General features: G+C 47.1%; 1 protein-coding gene across 2 annotated transcripts; it reads left to right on the forward strand.

Annotated features, from left to right (window-relative positions):
- Nucleotides 1-4,731: 4,731 nt before the first annotated feature.
- LOC139052800 (zinc finger protein 142-like) lies at nucleotides 4,732-14,435 on the forward strand. 2 transcript variants are annotated; one of them, XM_070529911.1, is made up of 3 exons: nucleotides 4,732-5,480; nucleotides 6,407-6,457; nucleotides 6,516-14,435. In XM_070529911.1, exon 3 carries the CDS (start codon nucleotides 6,639-6,641, stop codon nucleotides 13,044-13,046), a length of 6,408 nt encoding a protein of 2,135 aa, XP_070386012.1. In that variant the 5' UTR covers nucleotides 4,732-5,480; nucleotides 6,407-6,457; nucleotides 6,516-6,638; the 3' UTR covers nucleotides 13,047-14,435. The 2 variants fall into 2 exon arrangements, with proteins under 2 accessions (XP_070386012.1, XP_070386014.1); XM_070529913.1 differs by lacking the exon at nucleotides 4,732-5,480 and adding an exon at nucleotides 5,892-6,238.
- The last annotated feature ends 1,706 nt before the right edge of the window (nucleotides 14,436-16,141 follow it).

The raw sequence follows: 16,141 nt of genomic DNA on the forward strand, positions 1-16,141 counted from the left end.
CCGGGGCCAGCATGGCGCCTGCTGTGAAACCAAGGGCCTCTGCTCCCACCCCCCCCACGCCACCCGCGCCTTTGGGCGACACCGAATCCCAACCGCCGCCGCCCCATGTGCCTTGTTGAACGCAAACTGGTTTCCTGCCTGGGCTGCGGCCACTGCTACTAGACCCGGAGCCACTTCCCGCCACACCGCGCGAGACGGCACTCTTAAAGGAAATGAATAAATACCACACCCGGGGGAAATGGCGTTCGCTGAAAGGTCGTAGCGTCTCGTACGTATCTCCAAGTTCCAACGCGGCTATTTGTTGGCCCGATGAGCAACACCTAGCTTTCCGTACTTCGAATACACCAACGAAGCAGCTAAGCGTCACGTAAGGGCACAATAGTGACTATAGCAGCATTCGAAACACACCGTGTCCAGCAAATTCAGGAATGCTAACGGCTGCAATCTTCACGCATAGCAATAACCTAGGTGACTCTGTCATAGGCGCGTATTGACGTAAAATCTACCGGCTACTAGCGAAAAAGAATAACAACAACCGACGGTAACCGGATGACCCTCCATCAAACTTCATCGCGGTGACGTATTTTCCCGCTGCACGTCTGTGTGTGAGGCATCATTTCGTGATGCGTTATTTTCACTGCAACTATAGCATTACGCCGCAGAGACTTTTGCAAAGCTGAAGCTAGCATACGCGGCAAGGCGAAGATAAGGTGACTATATCCTGCAAGGCAATGACGTGATAAAATATTTGAAACTAAATAACACAGATTATTCTTTCCAGGCACGTACTATACATAATACAGTGGCCAGCTTCTTAACTAGTCCCGAAGTCCAGAGATCGATTGCTACGCTGGTAGTGAAAACAAAAAGCCAGTTTTAGCCTTTCAGAACACCCGCTCTTGCGCAAGCGATATATCCTGACCTGGCAATGTACACACTTTCCAACCATGGAAAGTCTTCCGCCAATGAATGTCTTATACGCATGACCCCCCCCCCCCCCCCCCAAAAAAAAAAGAAAAAAGAAAAGAACGCTAAGTTAATCGGCTAAATTTCGGTAATCACCACTAATGAGTAACCACACGGTCATGAAAGAATAACGAGGCATCTGCCGAGTGCCAACCACGCGCACCTTTAAAGTTAACTTTGTGTGTGCAATCGCTGGCCACTGGCCGAGGAGTGCGAAGTGCCTTCGCAAACACGGGTGCGGGGAGGGGGGACACTGATTTCATCATTCTGCCCTCGCGGCCTTTTCAAGACTCGTCGAGGTCGCCGCGGGCACTCGGCGGCTACGGCGCTTGGGTGCTGTAAAAAACCTCACGTCCTGCACCCTGTGGTGTAGCCAGGATTTTATATCCGAAAAAGCGTACCTTATGCATTTTTGCATACAGCACAAGCAGAAGGGAAGGGTGTGCCTGTCCCCCCCCCCCTTTTTTTTTTTGCCTACGCCGCTGCAGTGGTGGACAAAAATATCGTGTTTAAAAAGAAAGAAAAGTCCTGATTAGAGTCTGACAGCTTCATATTTGAGGCTATCACTACTGAAATCGCGTGAATTCAGTACCACAACATCGCCAACACGCGAGCGACTCGCAAAGCTCGGAGCCATGCCATGCAGTGGCCAAGAGAAGAGCAAAGAGCCTCCGCGATTTCAAGATGGCGCCCATGGCGGCGGCTCCCTCCCCGTAACCAGGTGGGAGGCAGCAGCGCGCGTGCGGCAGATCATCTGGCTCAAGGACGCCGTCTGCTTCCTCTTTCGAGCGCCGAGCAGACGGCACGGAAGCTGCCCGCCGGCGCAGCAGCTCCAGTTGCCCCTCGTCTGGCCCTGCCACATCGCGCGATGGCGGCGCCAGCCCACCGCTATCGACCGGCTGGAATGCTGCGAGTGTACTGCGAGCGGGTCATGACACGGCGCAGAGCTAGCTTGCTCACGCTGACAAGGCGGTACCGGTCGCCAACGCTATGTTCATGAACAATAGTAGCAATAGGCTTTCCGCAGCACCAACACACCCTGGCATTTTGGTTTCCATAACCGAACAAAGCTGCAATCCACACGTACAACGCCCAGCGGAGACGAGGAGGGGGAGGGAGGCGAGAGTGGGGGGGGGGGGCACAACCTCTACAGACGTAGTTTACTACTATATGCCTACAACTACAGATAACAAGCACTAGAGCGTATTCTAGCCCACTCACTCCCAATAGTCGCATGACTTGCGACGTGCAGCTGCAACTTATTGTACTTCTTGGTCGCGGGAGCCTACCCAAGGCAAGCTGTCGCCTTATGAATACGGTGTTTTGTGCCGCAATGTCTTGATATGTGGCCTTTGATGGCGTTTTGACGGCATACCACCGATATTGATGTTATGGGTCACACATAACGTCATTTGGCGCACATGACCGCAAGCCGCATTTTCTATGATAGGGCCTGTCGAACACTACTTCAGTCTGTGCACAGCAACAACAAGCTTGCACAGCTTGTCGGCATTTTCAAAAGCAAGCGAAAAGTTTTTACCAATAAAGAATGCGCGCGATAAAGAGACAAGAAAATACGAACGACGCTACGCGTGCCAGGCCGTGAGAATCGGCCATATGCTCTCCACGTACAGCACAATCGGAGCCTTTCGCCCGAGGTGCACCGAACAGAGGCGAATGAGGCACTAAACGCGGCCACGTTAAGGCCGCACGCATGCTGTTTCCATACGCCGAAGCATGGACATTCTGATTCTAGGGCAGCCGTACTAGCTGCACACACCAGAGTCTTCGGGGGCTGCAGCATCCGATTATACGTTCTCTATCTGCGACGATAAAAACAAGTGGACAAGTGCGCGTCACTGCAGCGAAATGGACACAGCTGCGCGGCATTTGCGGACGCCCACGGGATCGCGGCGGGCTCCCTGCACGGCTGCGAATGCGCCCATTGTGACCCCTGGCTTATGTTGCTCTTTACCAACAACAGTGCGACAGTGATGGCTCTTCCGCATCGTTGTCAACGCAGAAAACAAACAGCACTCAGTGGTCCATGAACAAAAAGGGCGGCTGCCTCAGACGCCGCATGCCGCTGCCACCACCATGACGAGCCATTCGCTGCCTCAGACATTTCATAAAAGCGGAGGAAACACCTCGCGCCTGATAAGATAGGCGCCCCTGCCATCAGTACCCATTTCATCCATCAGGCCTGGCCGCTATCGAACGTGCCGGTGGCCAAGCAGGAGAGCGACGGCGAATACCGGGAGAGGCGCAGGTGACCCCTTCCGCATCCACTGTAACTTTTCTTTCACCCGCTCCATATTCGTTCCCGAAACTCAAAACCCCTCTGTAGTTTTCCGCCCGCCCGGAGATGCGCTGACCGAGAAGCTCTTAAACCGCGCCCACCCCGGTCATCATCTGCGACCAGCATAAGAACATGTAGCAGAAAGCGCAAACCCTTCGATTAGTACACGTTCAACAAATGCCGTGTTGATGTGCAGGTAACGTTAAAAATATTAATTGAAAAAAGGAGTCGACAGGGTTTAGTCAAGCAGTCGTGAAACTACGAAGTAAATGCTGCAGCAGCGCACAGACTCTTCAGAAGGTAGATACATCGGCGAACAAATAACGACGACCAAGTTTCTTGGCGTCCCCCCCCCCCCCTCCAACAGGGGCAGGAGAAGCGAGTGCCGGAGAGCTGAAAATAAACGGCTGCTAAACACTGGGTATGCCGCTATGCACGCGTTTGACGGAGGAGAACTTCCTAGGGTTTCTAGGAGGGACACAACAGGCAAGTATTGACCGATGAGCGAATGATGCCGCTTTAACGCTTCATGAGCGCGACGCTAAACGTTCCCACTGCGGAATTATCCCTTCCAGATCCTGGCATTCTGTAGGGGCGGGAAAAAAATAGAGAACGCTCTGGCGACTAGTGTGCCGCTCCAGATGGTCTCTGTTAATCCGGAGCCCGTTACCACTGACAGATCTAGAATTAGTCAGCCGTTGCTACAAAGTGGTAAAAGCCTAAATGCTACAGTATAATCTGCCAAGTTTCTGTCGCAAAGGTGCAAAGTAGTAGTCAATTGTGATGATTGAGAAAGTAGCGCCACAGCAAGGACACAGTGCAGAAAACAATAGTTTACGCATATCGCCTTCTTGTAATCCACCAGCCTTCATGTGCTATACAGGAACTTTTTATTTACGTGCGGGACCATGGCAACGTAATGGCAGCAGTTAAAGCAAGTGACGTTAAATATTCTGTTCTGTGGTTCTCTTCGCATTATGTGTTATCACAATGTACCAGATGCAACAACCATAATTAGTTAATTGATCTGTAGTCGCATATTGAACTTTGTTCGTTTAACTGTATGATGCATGAACTGTAACCAGTTTAATTGCACATTATGGTGTCAATATTTATTAAGCTCCCAAATATGACGTGTGCGCTGACAAGATGTCGGTCACGATATCAACAATGACGTACCACTGCCACAACAGAAAACCCAATCCTTTCGGGGGAAAGGCTGCGACAGTGCATCATATTTTGTCTCTGCAGGCAATCACAACGAAAAAAAAAAAGGAAGTAAAATTAAATAGCTTACAAATTCCGTCGTGGAATATTTTCAACAAAATATTATTGATAATACAGACACCTTGACTTTAAATGATTGCCGTATTAACGCCATTGAGATCGCAAACTATGCACAGAATAAAGGAATCAATAGTATCAACACTTATCATCTACAATAAGCTTGCCACAAGCGACCATTTACAATGATGTGTATGCAGGTAACCAAGCAGCAAAAGTAACTCTGGCTGGCCAGATTACAGGCAGCACACATGCCTATCGCAGGGCAAATTTGCATGTTTACAAACATGCAAACATTATTAACATCTGCATAACCGCTTTCGCCTTCTTTAGAAGTCCTTCATGCAGCAACCGTACAGTCGGTGGCACGGACTACATCAATGATACCGACTGTCTTGACGGTCCTCTGAGGCATCAGTAGTGCGCGACTACGCCACTCAGGGTCAGCGCTGATATATACAGGCCAGCTGATATTGACCACTGATGAAAACACGGGAGAACGCGCGTCAGAGCAAGCGACATTAGAGCGAGGACAGTGAGACGAGAGGAGAGCCCCACATGGCCCACGTCTGGCAGAGCCACACGCGGAGCAGCAGCAGGGCTGACCAGGAGAAGCATCACGTGATCCTGCCAGAGCTGCAGACGGACTAGCAGATCGGCAGCGCACGGAGCGTAGTGCGGCCGGGCCTTCACCGTATCCTTCAACGGACCGCGGCTAGCGAAACCGACGCCTGTGTTACAGTTTCGCTTGCTCCGCATCAAGAATATACGCCTTGTGACTGGCTAAAAGAACAACACAAGATCGCTTTGGCCATCCGAGAGGTGCCGAGGGCTCTTGCAGTGTTGGCAAAGGCCAACATGGCGCCCCAGCCTTGTCTGCCCCGCTACAAAGAGACTCGCTGCTGCTCTCATCGACGTCGCAGCCGTGCAGGTAAGCAGTCTTCGTAATTACTAGCGCACAGTTCAGAACGCCAAATCAAAGCTATTGCATAACGAATATCTGTCCGCATCGGCGCGTAGCCGTGGTACCCACCGGTTCCGCGTACCAGAGGACGTCTGATCGCGTCCGATCTTCGCGTTGGAAGAGGAACCATGTTGGGAGGGCCGCCGAGTGACACCGACATGCAGTTCGGCCGCATCTGATGCTGTACACCTGTTGATGTTACTTGTGTATCCGTAGTCGAAGCATTACTCGTTGTTATCGGAAGCGAGAACTTGTGTGCGCGGACACATTGAAGCTGGAAATCCGCCTTCGTGCATCTGCAAGAGCAGCCTAACGCCGTGGTGGGCAACACTGTGCACGCATTTTGTTTTGCTTTGTTTTGCTTTTTTTCCTGTCGCTCCCGGCGATGGCGATCCGCCGGGTAGCTTTTCGTTGTAGCAGGCGCTTGCATAGACAGCGCTGGACACGAGAAGCGTGTTTGCTTCTCCTCAATAATAAGCCTTCGATGCGGGAAACGTGTGCGGAAGTGGGACGGAGCAGTTCAGCTTTCATTCCGCCACGGACAGCTCAGTACGGAGTGACCCCACCGCGTGCGCGTTGTCGTCTGTCCGTGTCTGGATGGTCCAAGAGGCGTGCGTCCATGACCACATCGCGGAGATCAATAGGCTCATCCGCTGCCTAGCAAACCGCACGTTACGCCCATTGCCCGCTGAATCGTGCTGCTTACTGAGTGGGTTCATACTGTGGTACGAAAATTTTGCATTTCTTACCTTGTGGCTTGCAATAGGGTAGCGCTAGCTGTGGATAGTGTTCTTTCCTTGCAGTTGTCATGTGACTTTTTTTCAAGTAGTTAAGGTCGTGCTTCACAATTTCTAATGTTCTTTTTCATTTCTTCTTTTTTTTTTGTCTTTCAGTGCATCTTGAAGGCTAGCTGGACCATGGAGCTTATCTTTAGCTGATCACACGTAAGTCTCTATGTGATGTGTAATTAGCACGTATCTGACATGCCTAATGTTATTCCAGGAACTATACAAGGACTTGATCTTGGTGGCTGTTGTGTTGTGAAGTGCAAGCCTGGCTACGCCGAGAGTGAAGTTGACCGCATTGTCCTATATTGCTGTGGTTGGAGATAGGACTGCCAACAAAATGAAGCCTGGATTTCTCGCCATGCCTAATTACAGGTGTGAGAGCTGTGCATTTGTTGGCAAGAACAGGAAGCACCTGGCCAATCATGTAGCCTTAAACCATAGCACCCGTGTTTATCGGTGCAGCCTGTGTGCATTTGTTACTCGCTACCAGGCCAACTTTTACAGGCACAGGCGAAGCATTCACAAGCTCAATAGCGCCAATGTATGCGAGATGTGTGGCCAGTTGTGTGACAACCAAGATGAGCTTGTAGCACATACTTCAAATGAACACCCACAGTTTCTGGATGTGCTTCTGAGAAAGCTAGAAGCTAAGAGAATACGGTATGCCAAGTATGCTGCCAGAGTGAACTTGGGGGATGGAGAAAATGCCCATGCAGCAGTAGAACAAGTACCTGAGAAGAACTTTTCCCCAGAAGTGGTTACTGGTGATGTGGATGAAGCCCGCTCAGAAAATGGTGTGTCCGAAGAACAAGGTGAAGGTGTTGGACAGTCAAGGAAAAGGCCACGTGAGAGTTCTCCGCCTGCATCCAGCAAAAAGGGGCGTACTGGAAGGCGAACCTACACATGTGCTGAATGTGATTTGGTTACAAAATGGCCACGAGAGTTTCTCAGCCATAGGAGAGATGTTCATGGTGATCGAATAAGCATCCATGACTGCCCTTTTTGTGAGTATGCATCTAAACAGCCGCAGAAACTTCAGAGACATTGTAATATTGTCCATAAGGAAGAGATGACCAGTGAAAGGCGTTATGTCAAGACAGTGTCACCAGCAGCAGTGCAAGCTCCCTCAACTGAAGCCAGGGTGCACATTCAAGAGAAGCTGTTCAAGTGCAGCAGCTGTAACTTCCATGCCAGGAGCAAAGTTCATGTGGAAGAACATGAAAAGACGGTGCATCTAAAACGGCGGTTCTACCGTTGCCAGCAGTGTGGCTATGTGTGTCATGAGAAAGGTCGTTATACTCGCCATTTGCGTTTTCACAGTTTGCCGAAGATCAAATGCCAGTTCTGCAACTTTCAAACTTGTTACAAATGGAACATGGACAGACACCTCAAGTACCACACTTCAGATGGAGAGTTTCGTTGCAACAAATGTGGCTTTATGACTATGTCTCGTAAAAGCCTCACTGCCCATTGTTTGCATCATCATAATGAACTTTTGAAAGATACTTCAGCTAGTGAAGGAGAAAATACTGAACATGAAAATATAGATGATGATGATGACAGACTCATGATTGATGAAGATGCTGGAGAAGACTCTGCTTTGCCACCGCCACTCAGAATGACTCTGAAGCGATCTGGTGAGACTGCTGTTGTGGAGACAAGCGATGGGGCAATGCGGAAGTGTCGATACTGTCCTCAGCAAGTCTTGTGGCCATCTGAGCTTAAAAGACACGAGGCAACTCATTTTAAAATGAATAAGAAACATGGTTGCCCTCTTTGTCACATTCGCTTTGACCAACTTGACCACCTTGAGCAGCATGTAATGCTTGACCACCAGGAAGAGCCATCTGAAAAGAACAGCACTGACACCAATTCTGGCACAACAAGTGCACCCATCATCATAGAATTGGGAAAGACTGATGATTCATCAGCTCGAGCTAGCTATTCAGGTTCTACTCAGGCCCTTGACATCTCTATAAAGAGCAAGCAGCCTATGCACACCTGCCAACGTTGTGGCTATACCACGCGATGGATTTCAGAACTGAGAAAGCACGAGTTGGTCCACGGAAACTTAAAACCCTTCAAGTGCACCTACTGTTCTTATACAAGTCGTTGGAAAGGTGACATGACGCGCCATGTTTTCCGTATGCACAAGGAGAATACTGGAGCAGCTGACGGTAGCCCTAGTGGAGATGTAGAACAAGCTAAGTCCAGCCATGTATTGCGATTTTTGCTGTCTCAGCCTAAAAATGCTGACCACGATTATGACTCAAAGGGTGCAGAAGCATCTGGCAGCAAGGACAGTGGAGCTATGACTGGAAAGTTTGTTGGAAAACCTCTCGAAGGTCAGTGTTCATACCAGGCTGCTTCAGGAGTGCCCAGGATTGTGCAGAAGTATAAGTGTCCCCAGTGTTCATTTCTGACTCGCACAGCCTCCCGATTTCATGTGCATATGATACAGCACCTCAACAAGAGACCATTCATGTGCTCAGCTTGCAACTATCGCTCTAATTGGCAATGGGATGTCAACAAGCACATCAAATCAAAGTCTGCAAATGACTTCAAGCACAAGAAGGCTGAACTGGTGGTCATGGATGAAACTGGATTTAAGAATTACGCAAAGTACAAGGTTCATCTTGTGGATGTAGAAGAATCGTCAAAGGGTGATAAAGTTCTTCAGACGCCATCTCCCAAGCCTCGTTCAGAGGAAGTGCAACTGATCCGCCCTGATGAAACGGAAAACATTGTAGTAACACCTGACATACTGTATGGTGACCAAGATTACCAGGATGACTTGGTTAGCCCTCTACCTGAAACTAGTGGACACCAACAGCTTTTGTGTTGTGGCCACTGCAGCTTTAGTCACACTGATCGCAAAGTGGTTATTGCCCATTTAGGCACCCATACATCAGTAAAACCTTATCGTTGCCGTCTTTGTAGCTTCGTTTCAAAGTGGTACCACATTGTCCTGATGCATGTGAGGCATCGGCATAGCACAGGCCCAAAAGACATCGAAAGCAAGGTTTCTTTTGTAGAGGAAGGCATCACATTTCGTTTAAAAGAAGAAGACGAGCCTGCTGCACCACCTGCACCGCAGAGTTCAGAACAAAAGAATATAAAGTGCACCATGTGCCCTTACCGATGCTCTAAGTTGTGCCACATGGAGTTCCATATGAAGCAGCATGTGCCAAGAGAAGGGGCCGTTTTCAAATGCAAGCACTGCCCATACTATGCCAATGTGAAGAAGACTTTGTCACGTCACATGAAACTACATACTGCAGAGCAGAAGCCAACCACAGAAACTCTTCCTCGTTCACCTGTGAAGGCGGATATGAAGAAACATGCATGCGAGCATTGCCCATACACGTCCGATAACAAAACTCAGTACCTGTACCACAAGCAGTTTCATCGGCCCAACAAGAATGCTCCCCACAAATGCACTCATTGCAATTACTGGTCAACCCACAGCCACCTTATGACACAGCACCAAAAGATACACAAATCTGCAGATGGAACAATATTGGATGGAGCATCATACAGTGGTGGCATCCAAGCAATGACAACAATGGTGAATGGCACTGCACGCCGCATGTTCAAGTGTCGCTTCTGTCCTCTGACTAACAAACGTAGGGCTAATGTGAAGATTCATGAACGTATGCACACTGCATCTAAAGGAGCGAAATTTCAGTGTGTTCTTTGCAGCTACCGATGCAACAACACTGGAGTTCTTGCCAGCCATATGAAGCTACACAAAGCGGACAACCCATCCTTGGACTTGAACAGAATGAAGACATTCTGTGAAAACCTTAATGCACTGCCTCCCAGGCCAGCTGTTGCCAAAAAGTCTGCTCCAGAGGCAGCAGCTACAGCAGTGCAAAGGTCAGAGCTCACGGCATTTAAGGACAGGTTGAAGATGCCACCACGCAAAAAGATATTTAGCTACTTTTGTGACAAGTGTCCTGCCATGTTCAAGAGCCACACTGACTTGGACACACACAGGACTTACCATAACTCTGCTCATCTCTATCCATGCCACTTATGTGATTACAGAGCCAGACACAAGCCTCATCTGCACAAGCACCTTCTTGTCCACACACCAGAATATGCTGAACGCCAGAATGGCTTTACGTTGGCTGAGATTCGTAACCAAGATCGCAGTCAGCATATCCAGCCTGAGGCCTCAGCTGCTCCGGCTCCAGTTGCTGCTGATCAAATGTTACTTCTGGAGAAGGCTGAGACGCGTGCCTTTGTGGATGCTGGCTCTCAAGGCTTAGGAGTCCAACTGCACCGATGCACTCGCTGCCCTGCAGCCTTTCAGAAGGCTACTACACTCGAGTACCACATTAGTCTGCATGGTAGCCCAGGTGTGTATGCCTGCCACTTCTGCAACTATGCTGCCAACAGTGCAGCCAATGTGAGCGCACACACACACCTTCACTACAGAGGTGCACTGAAGCAGAAACAGCCTCCCAAAATGTTCCGATGTGACAAGTGCCCTGCATCATTTTCAAAGTACAATCGCTTTGAAAGTCACCTTACCCTCCATGGACGCAATGAACGATTTCGTTGTTCACACTGTGACTATTCAGTCAAGTTTGCAGCAAACCTTGTTAAGCATCGCAAGCTTCATGAAGTTCTTGTGCCCGAGTCCGAGAATACAAGAGCAAAGTCTCCCACACCACCTGTGGTTACAAGCACACCTCAGCCATCAGAAAAAGGGGTGGAGCCCAGTCCTGCTGCTGCATCTCCATCAGACAGTGCAGCAACTGCTCCTGCACCAGTAGCTGTTGAGGAGAAACGTGTTTACATCTGCAGCCGATGCCCGTATGCATTCCACCGACATGAGACTGTTGTGAATCACCTTCAGCGCCACGGCACTTCAGAGGGGTTGTGCTGTACCTTCTGTGATTACCGTTCCGTGCATATGTCGACTCTACGAGACCATGCAAGGTGTCATTTTCAGCCAATGCGCCACTACAAGCCACAGGCATACATGAAATGTGATTCGTTGGAGATTTGGAGTACGGCCAGTGATGGCACCAGGACATTGCTGTTTCGAGATGATGGAGATGATAATTATTGCCCGAAACTTGATGACTGTGATGATGCTGGTGAAGATGATGCAACACCATCGAGCCCCACTTCGTCAACACCAACATCCTCTACCTCAAGTTCGTCTTCAACAGTGTCCAGCTCTCCTGAACTACGCTTGAACAATAAAGACCTTGAGCCTCCACTCATGGTACCTGTCAAGCAAGAGCTAGATGATGTAGTTTTGGCAAGCAAGGAAACGCTTGAGGACTTAGTGAGCAGTGTTGTTGTGCTCAATGATTCAAAAGAAGAAATGCCTCCAGGTTGTAAGACGCAAGTAGTCAACATTGTTGTCTTGGATGGCACAAAACAACTGAATGAAATGGAAGAAGCTGAAGTTGCACAAAAAGAACACAAGAGTGAAAGTGAAACTGAATGCAAGGAAGATGGAGAAAGTGCGCAAGATCTCTTTAACCGCATTTGCAATCCTGATGCCATGGAGTATGAAGACGTGGAAGATGAGAAGGATGTGTACTGTGAAGCAATGGATGAGGATCCGGATGTTGCTGATGAGGTGGAATGTGAAACTATTGAGGAGGATTGTGCTGACCGCGGAGCGCTTGTTGCAGAGACAGACCCATTGCTGAAGGCTTCTGTTAAGCATTGCGAGCACAATGAATTTTTGGATATAAGTGAAGCAGATGAAAGTGAAGCGGCTGCAGAATGTAAGGACACATTACTGCATAGTATAGAGCAGAACAGTCACCTTGCAACAATAGATGTCCTAGATGATTCAGAAACCTCAGCTGCTGTTACTGATGAATGCCTGAAACAGGTGTTAAAAATGGGCATATCCTCCGATAGGAACATTTCCTATGACATAAAGAAACTTGAAAGTAGCAGAACTGGTTGTTCCTCTAATATTGGTAGTTTGCAAGACGGTACGGCAGTAGAAGCTGTTAGTGGTCATCCATGCATTAGTCCAGAGGAATCTGCCCTGTCCAATTCGCCCATTAATCTAGAGCTGGACGAGTGTGGTTTTGAAGGTGCTAGGTACGATTTGCAGCCAGAGGGGCACAGCCCATGTGAAACGCAAAGTGAATGTGATGATTTCCCAGGACCCAGTGCTGTGCAAGACTCTGAGCAAAGTTATATGCCATTGAGCCACTGTCAAGAGGTCAGCTTAAATGCTCATAAAGATAATTTCTGTGTGGCTGGAGAAGACAGCAGTACAGAAGATAGGGAACCAGTTCAGTTATTATCTAATCTGCCAAGCTTGGATGCCACAAATAAAGAACATAGCTGTCAGGAAGTAAGGGAAGGATCGGAAGGCGATGAGATAGAGCTTAGTGTAGGGTGTGGTTGCCAGGAAGGACCAGAAGCTGATGAGATTGATAAACTTCGGTTGGATGCTGATGCAGCTGCTTGCCTAGTGCCAGATGACGTAGTGGAAATTGAAATTGGTTCATCACTGCCTACCATTAAAACATATTCTGGTGATGACACTGTGCTTGTACCACAGGATGTATTTGAAATGCAGTCACCTACTGTGCTTCAGCACAGCATCATAGTTCCGGAGCCCGACCAAGGTGACGGGCTAACTGATGTAGCAGTGCAGGGTGCTACTGTTGACTTGAAACTTTCTCCTGAGCACAGTGACAAAGGTGCTTCAGATATTGACAGTGTTTCAGGCATGCTTGATGTGGCAGTGTGATGTTGCTGTGTAAGTGGTACTACTGAAAACATTTCATGTTGCAGTAATTTGCTGTGCATTTTAAGTGAAAGTCCAGTTATTGTTTCCTCTACTAAGTTACTTTATTCCTTGTTATTGTTTCTATCCCCCCCCCAATGTACAGACGATTTATTGTTTTAGTTGCCGTCTTATGTGCACCAGTCCCCTTTACATTTCTTAGTGTAGTTAATGGGATCACTTCTGGCTGCATAGTGTTGTGGAATCAATGTCAGCTGTGCCGGCATTTGGTCATCGCAATCACAGATTTTTATTGCCCATTTAATGGAAACACCTAAGGCCTTTTTATATATATATATATATATATACATATACATATAAATATATATGAAGAAAACCTACTGCATTTTTTAGCAGTCGTGCTGTCTGTCTTGGCGTATTAATAGTGTGCAATGTCAGTTGCATTCTTGTATTTATCAACCATTATTGTACCCTTTTATACACATTTATATGCTTTGTTGCTTTTGCATAATTGTGCACTGCATAGTGATTACTTTGATAACTGTTGTGTTTTGCATGGTTTACTTTGGCTAACCAGTATGTGTTGCACGTATCACTTTTAAAGAAGTTGCAGTGTATGGTTATTTATCTCTGTAATTAAGCTCCTCAGATTGTGCTGTGCGGTAAAAATGAAGCAGTAGTAGCGAGAGAGTTCACTGTATGACTGTGGTTTCAGTCCCTTGAGCTTGCAAGCTTTTTTTTTTCCCTAGTCAAGTTCATATCTGATATGTAGTAACTGGACTATTGCATAAAACTTGTGGTTGTGGGTATGTCAAAGTGCACGTATTGGTGCGCAGTGTACAATAGAATGTGTGGTTTTTACCCAAAGTGTCCAACATTTTCTTGTCCTCTCCCACTTTTTTTTTTGTATTTATCACTACTGTTGTGCTGAACTGTTGGCTGTGGTAGCCGCTCGTCTTTGAGTTGTTACAGGTTCACGCATCATTCATGCACTGTGTGTATAGCCATGTCAAGACAGCAAATTGAAATGTATACATGTGTGTGTTGGCATGTCTTGGGGTGGGGGAAACACATGGACCACTTATTTTTTGCAGCTACAGGTTCCTTACAGCATGTGATCTGCATCAAATTTGTGTGAAAAAAAAAATACTGAAAAGAGCAGCATAATTGCTTACAAAATTATTGTCACAAGCTCAGGTTGATTGTAATATTGAATTGCTGCCGAACCTGTGGATTAAGTGAATATTGAAGGTGTTATGCCACTTTCGAAGGGCTCAATATTTCATAAAAGCTAGTTCAACCAAATCTTGCGTAAAGACCAAAAAACCTTTAGAGAGAAGACTTTAATTGTGCTTGGCCATCGACAATAAAGACATCCAACTTCTTGCTTTATTTTTCTGTGCATAAGACTGTTGCTTGGTTTTTCAGTGGCCTGTAGAGGTAGCTCGCTGGTGCAACCACTTGACGGCCACTGGCATTGCCATTGCACCTACTTGCAGTGGCAAATAGACAGTATGAAAGTGATGCGTGTCTGCCATTACATTCTGCGCTTTTGCTAGTGAAAGGCACTGCATTGTGACATTCAAGAGAAGGTAGAATTTTTTTTTAATTGTGTTCTTTGTGCTGCATCATTAAAGGCTCAAACATATTCAATCTGGACATGCCAGCATGAATGTGGTGCCTTTCAAGGAATATATTCGCAAAGAAAATTTGGTAGAAACACACATGAATATATAATGGATGCAAAAAGAGTGGGGTTTGGAAAGCTGCAAGAGAGAGCAAGCACTCTACCATGCGAGATTGCAGATACTCTGCTGCATGCAGCAGAATATAAGGCTCGCATGTTCACAGCAGCATTGTCTGCAGATCGAGCATGCTTTCTTGCTGTGTTCAAGGAGTGTTTCAGTGCCTTTTTAAGCATGCAGCTTCCATACAATCTTAACTGCAGGATGCACAAGGATTTGTTCACTATATATAAAACAGTTCCATGCACTTTGAAGCCTTGAATAATGAACTTTTGTTAATGATTCTTATATACGTGGGTTCATTGTGAGGGAAAGGACAGACAAAAAAGCTGCTCATTGGTGCTCGAGTCTAACAGGGTTCTTGTTGATTGTAGTACGACAGCTCAAAGTAAGTAGGTTTAATAACCTGCTGTTTTGTACACATTTATTGCAGTTCTAGATTCTAGAGGGCTAATAATGTGAGTAGACTGAACTATATTGATATTAATTTTGTCATTAGTTAAGAAAAATAGAAACTGGCATTTTGCATTCAGTGTGAAACTTGTAATCTAAAATTTTGCAAAGTTTACATAGAATTCCCAAGGCAATATGTCCTGCTTATTTGCCATACTGTTATATGTGCCACTGCAAAAGTTTCCCTTGAGAGGAGATCGTTCTAAGCATGATGTTAGAACCAGAAAGAGTTTCATCTTTTTCTCAAGCATTTTTGTACACTGTCAATACTAATGAAAGAAACAAAAGTTGGAGCATTGTGGTGCTATTGTGGGGGTGAAAATCTGCAATGTCCGTTTTTGTGCAAGCAGTAAATTTACTTATATTGGGGGTTTATTATAAACATGTTGAACTGTAATGTGCACTCGCTGCATTTGCATGTGCGCAACAACTAGACCGAAGTAACTTGGAAAAGGTACAGCCTTTGGAAAAGGAAATGAAGCTACTTGGGGCACGAGTTATGGCATCCTAGCTAGATCATGTGGTGCCCATGGATTTGCTGGTGGCAAGAATGACAATTCATCCTTGTCTTCATCCTTGTTCATGGAAGTTCATGGAAGGCAAGGACGAGAGTTCGGCTTGCTTGCCAGACGTCTTGAACATTGGGGATGCAATGCAGACCTCCCGGAGTTGCCCGCCTTCATGTGCACAGTGGCTTCGTTTCTCATGATAGATTCTGCGTATTAACATATGAACTACGGGTTCAGATGTACTGTCGCCACTTAGAGTGAAGATTAAATATATCACTGTAAAAGTGTAGCTTTGATCAATGCCTTGCATCTGGCACCATATAATAGCTTGTACATGCTTGCATTTCTAAGTGTAAGCCAGAACTTGGACAGTGATATAATTCTGCCATTA

Source organism: Dermacentor albipictus, chromosome 1 (assembly GCF_038994185.2).
Source record: "Dermacentor albipictus isolate Rhodes 1998 colony chromosome 1, USDA_Dalb.pri_finalv2, whole genome shotgun sequence".
Lineage (NCBI taxonomy): Eukaryota > Metazoa > Arthropoda > Arachnida > Ixodida > Ixodidae > Dermacentor > Dermacentor albipictus.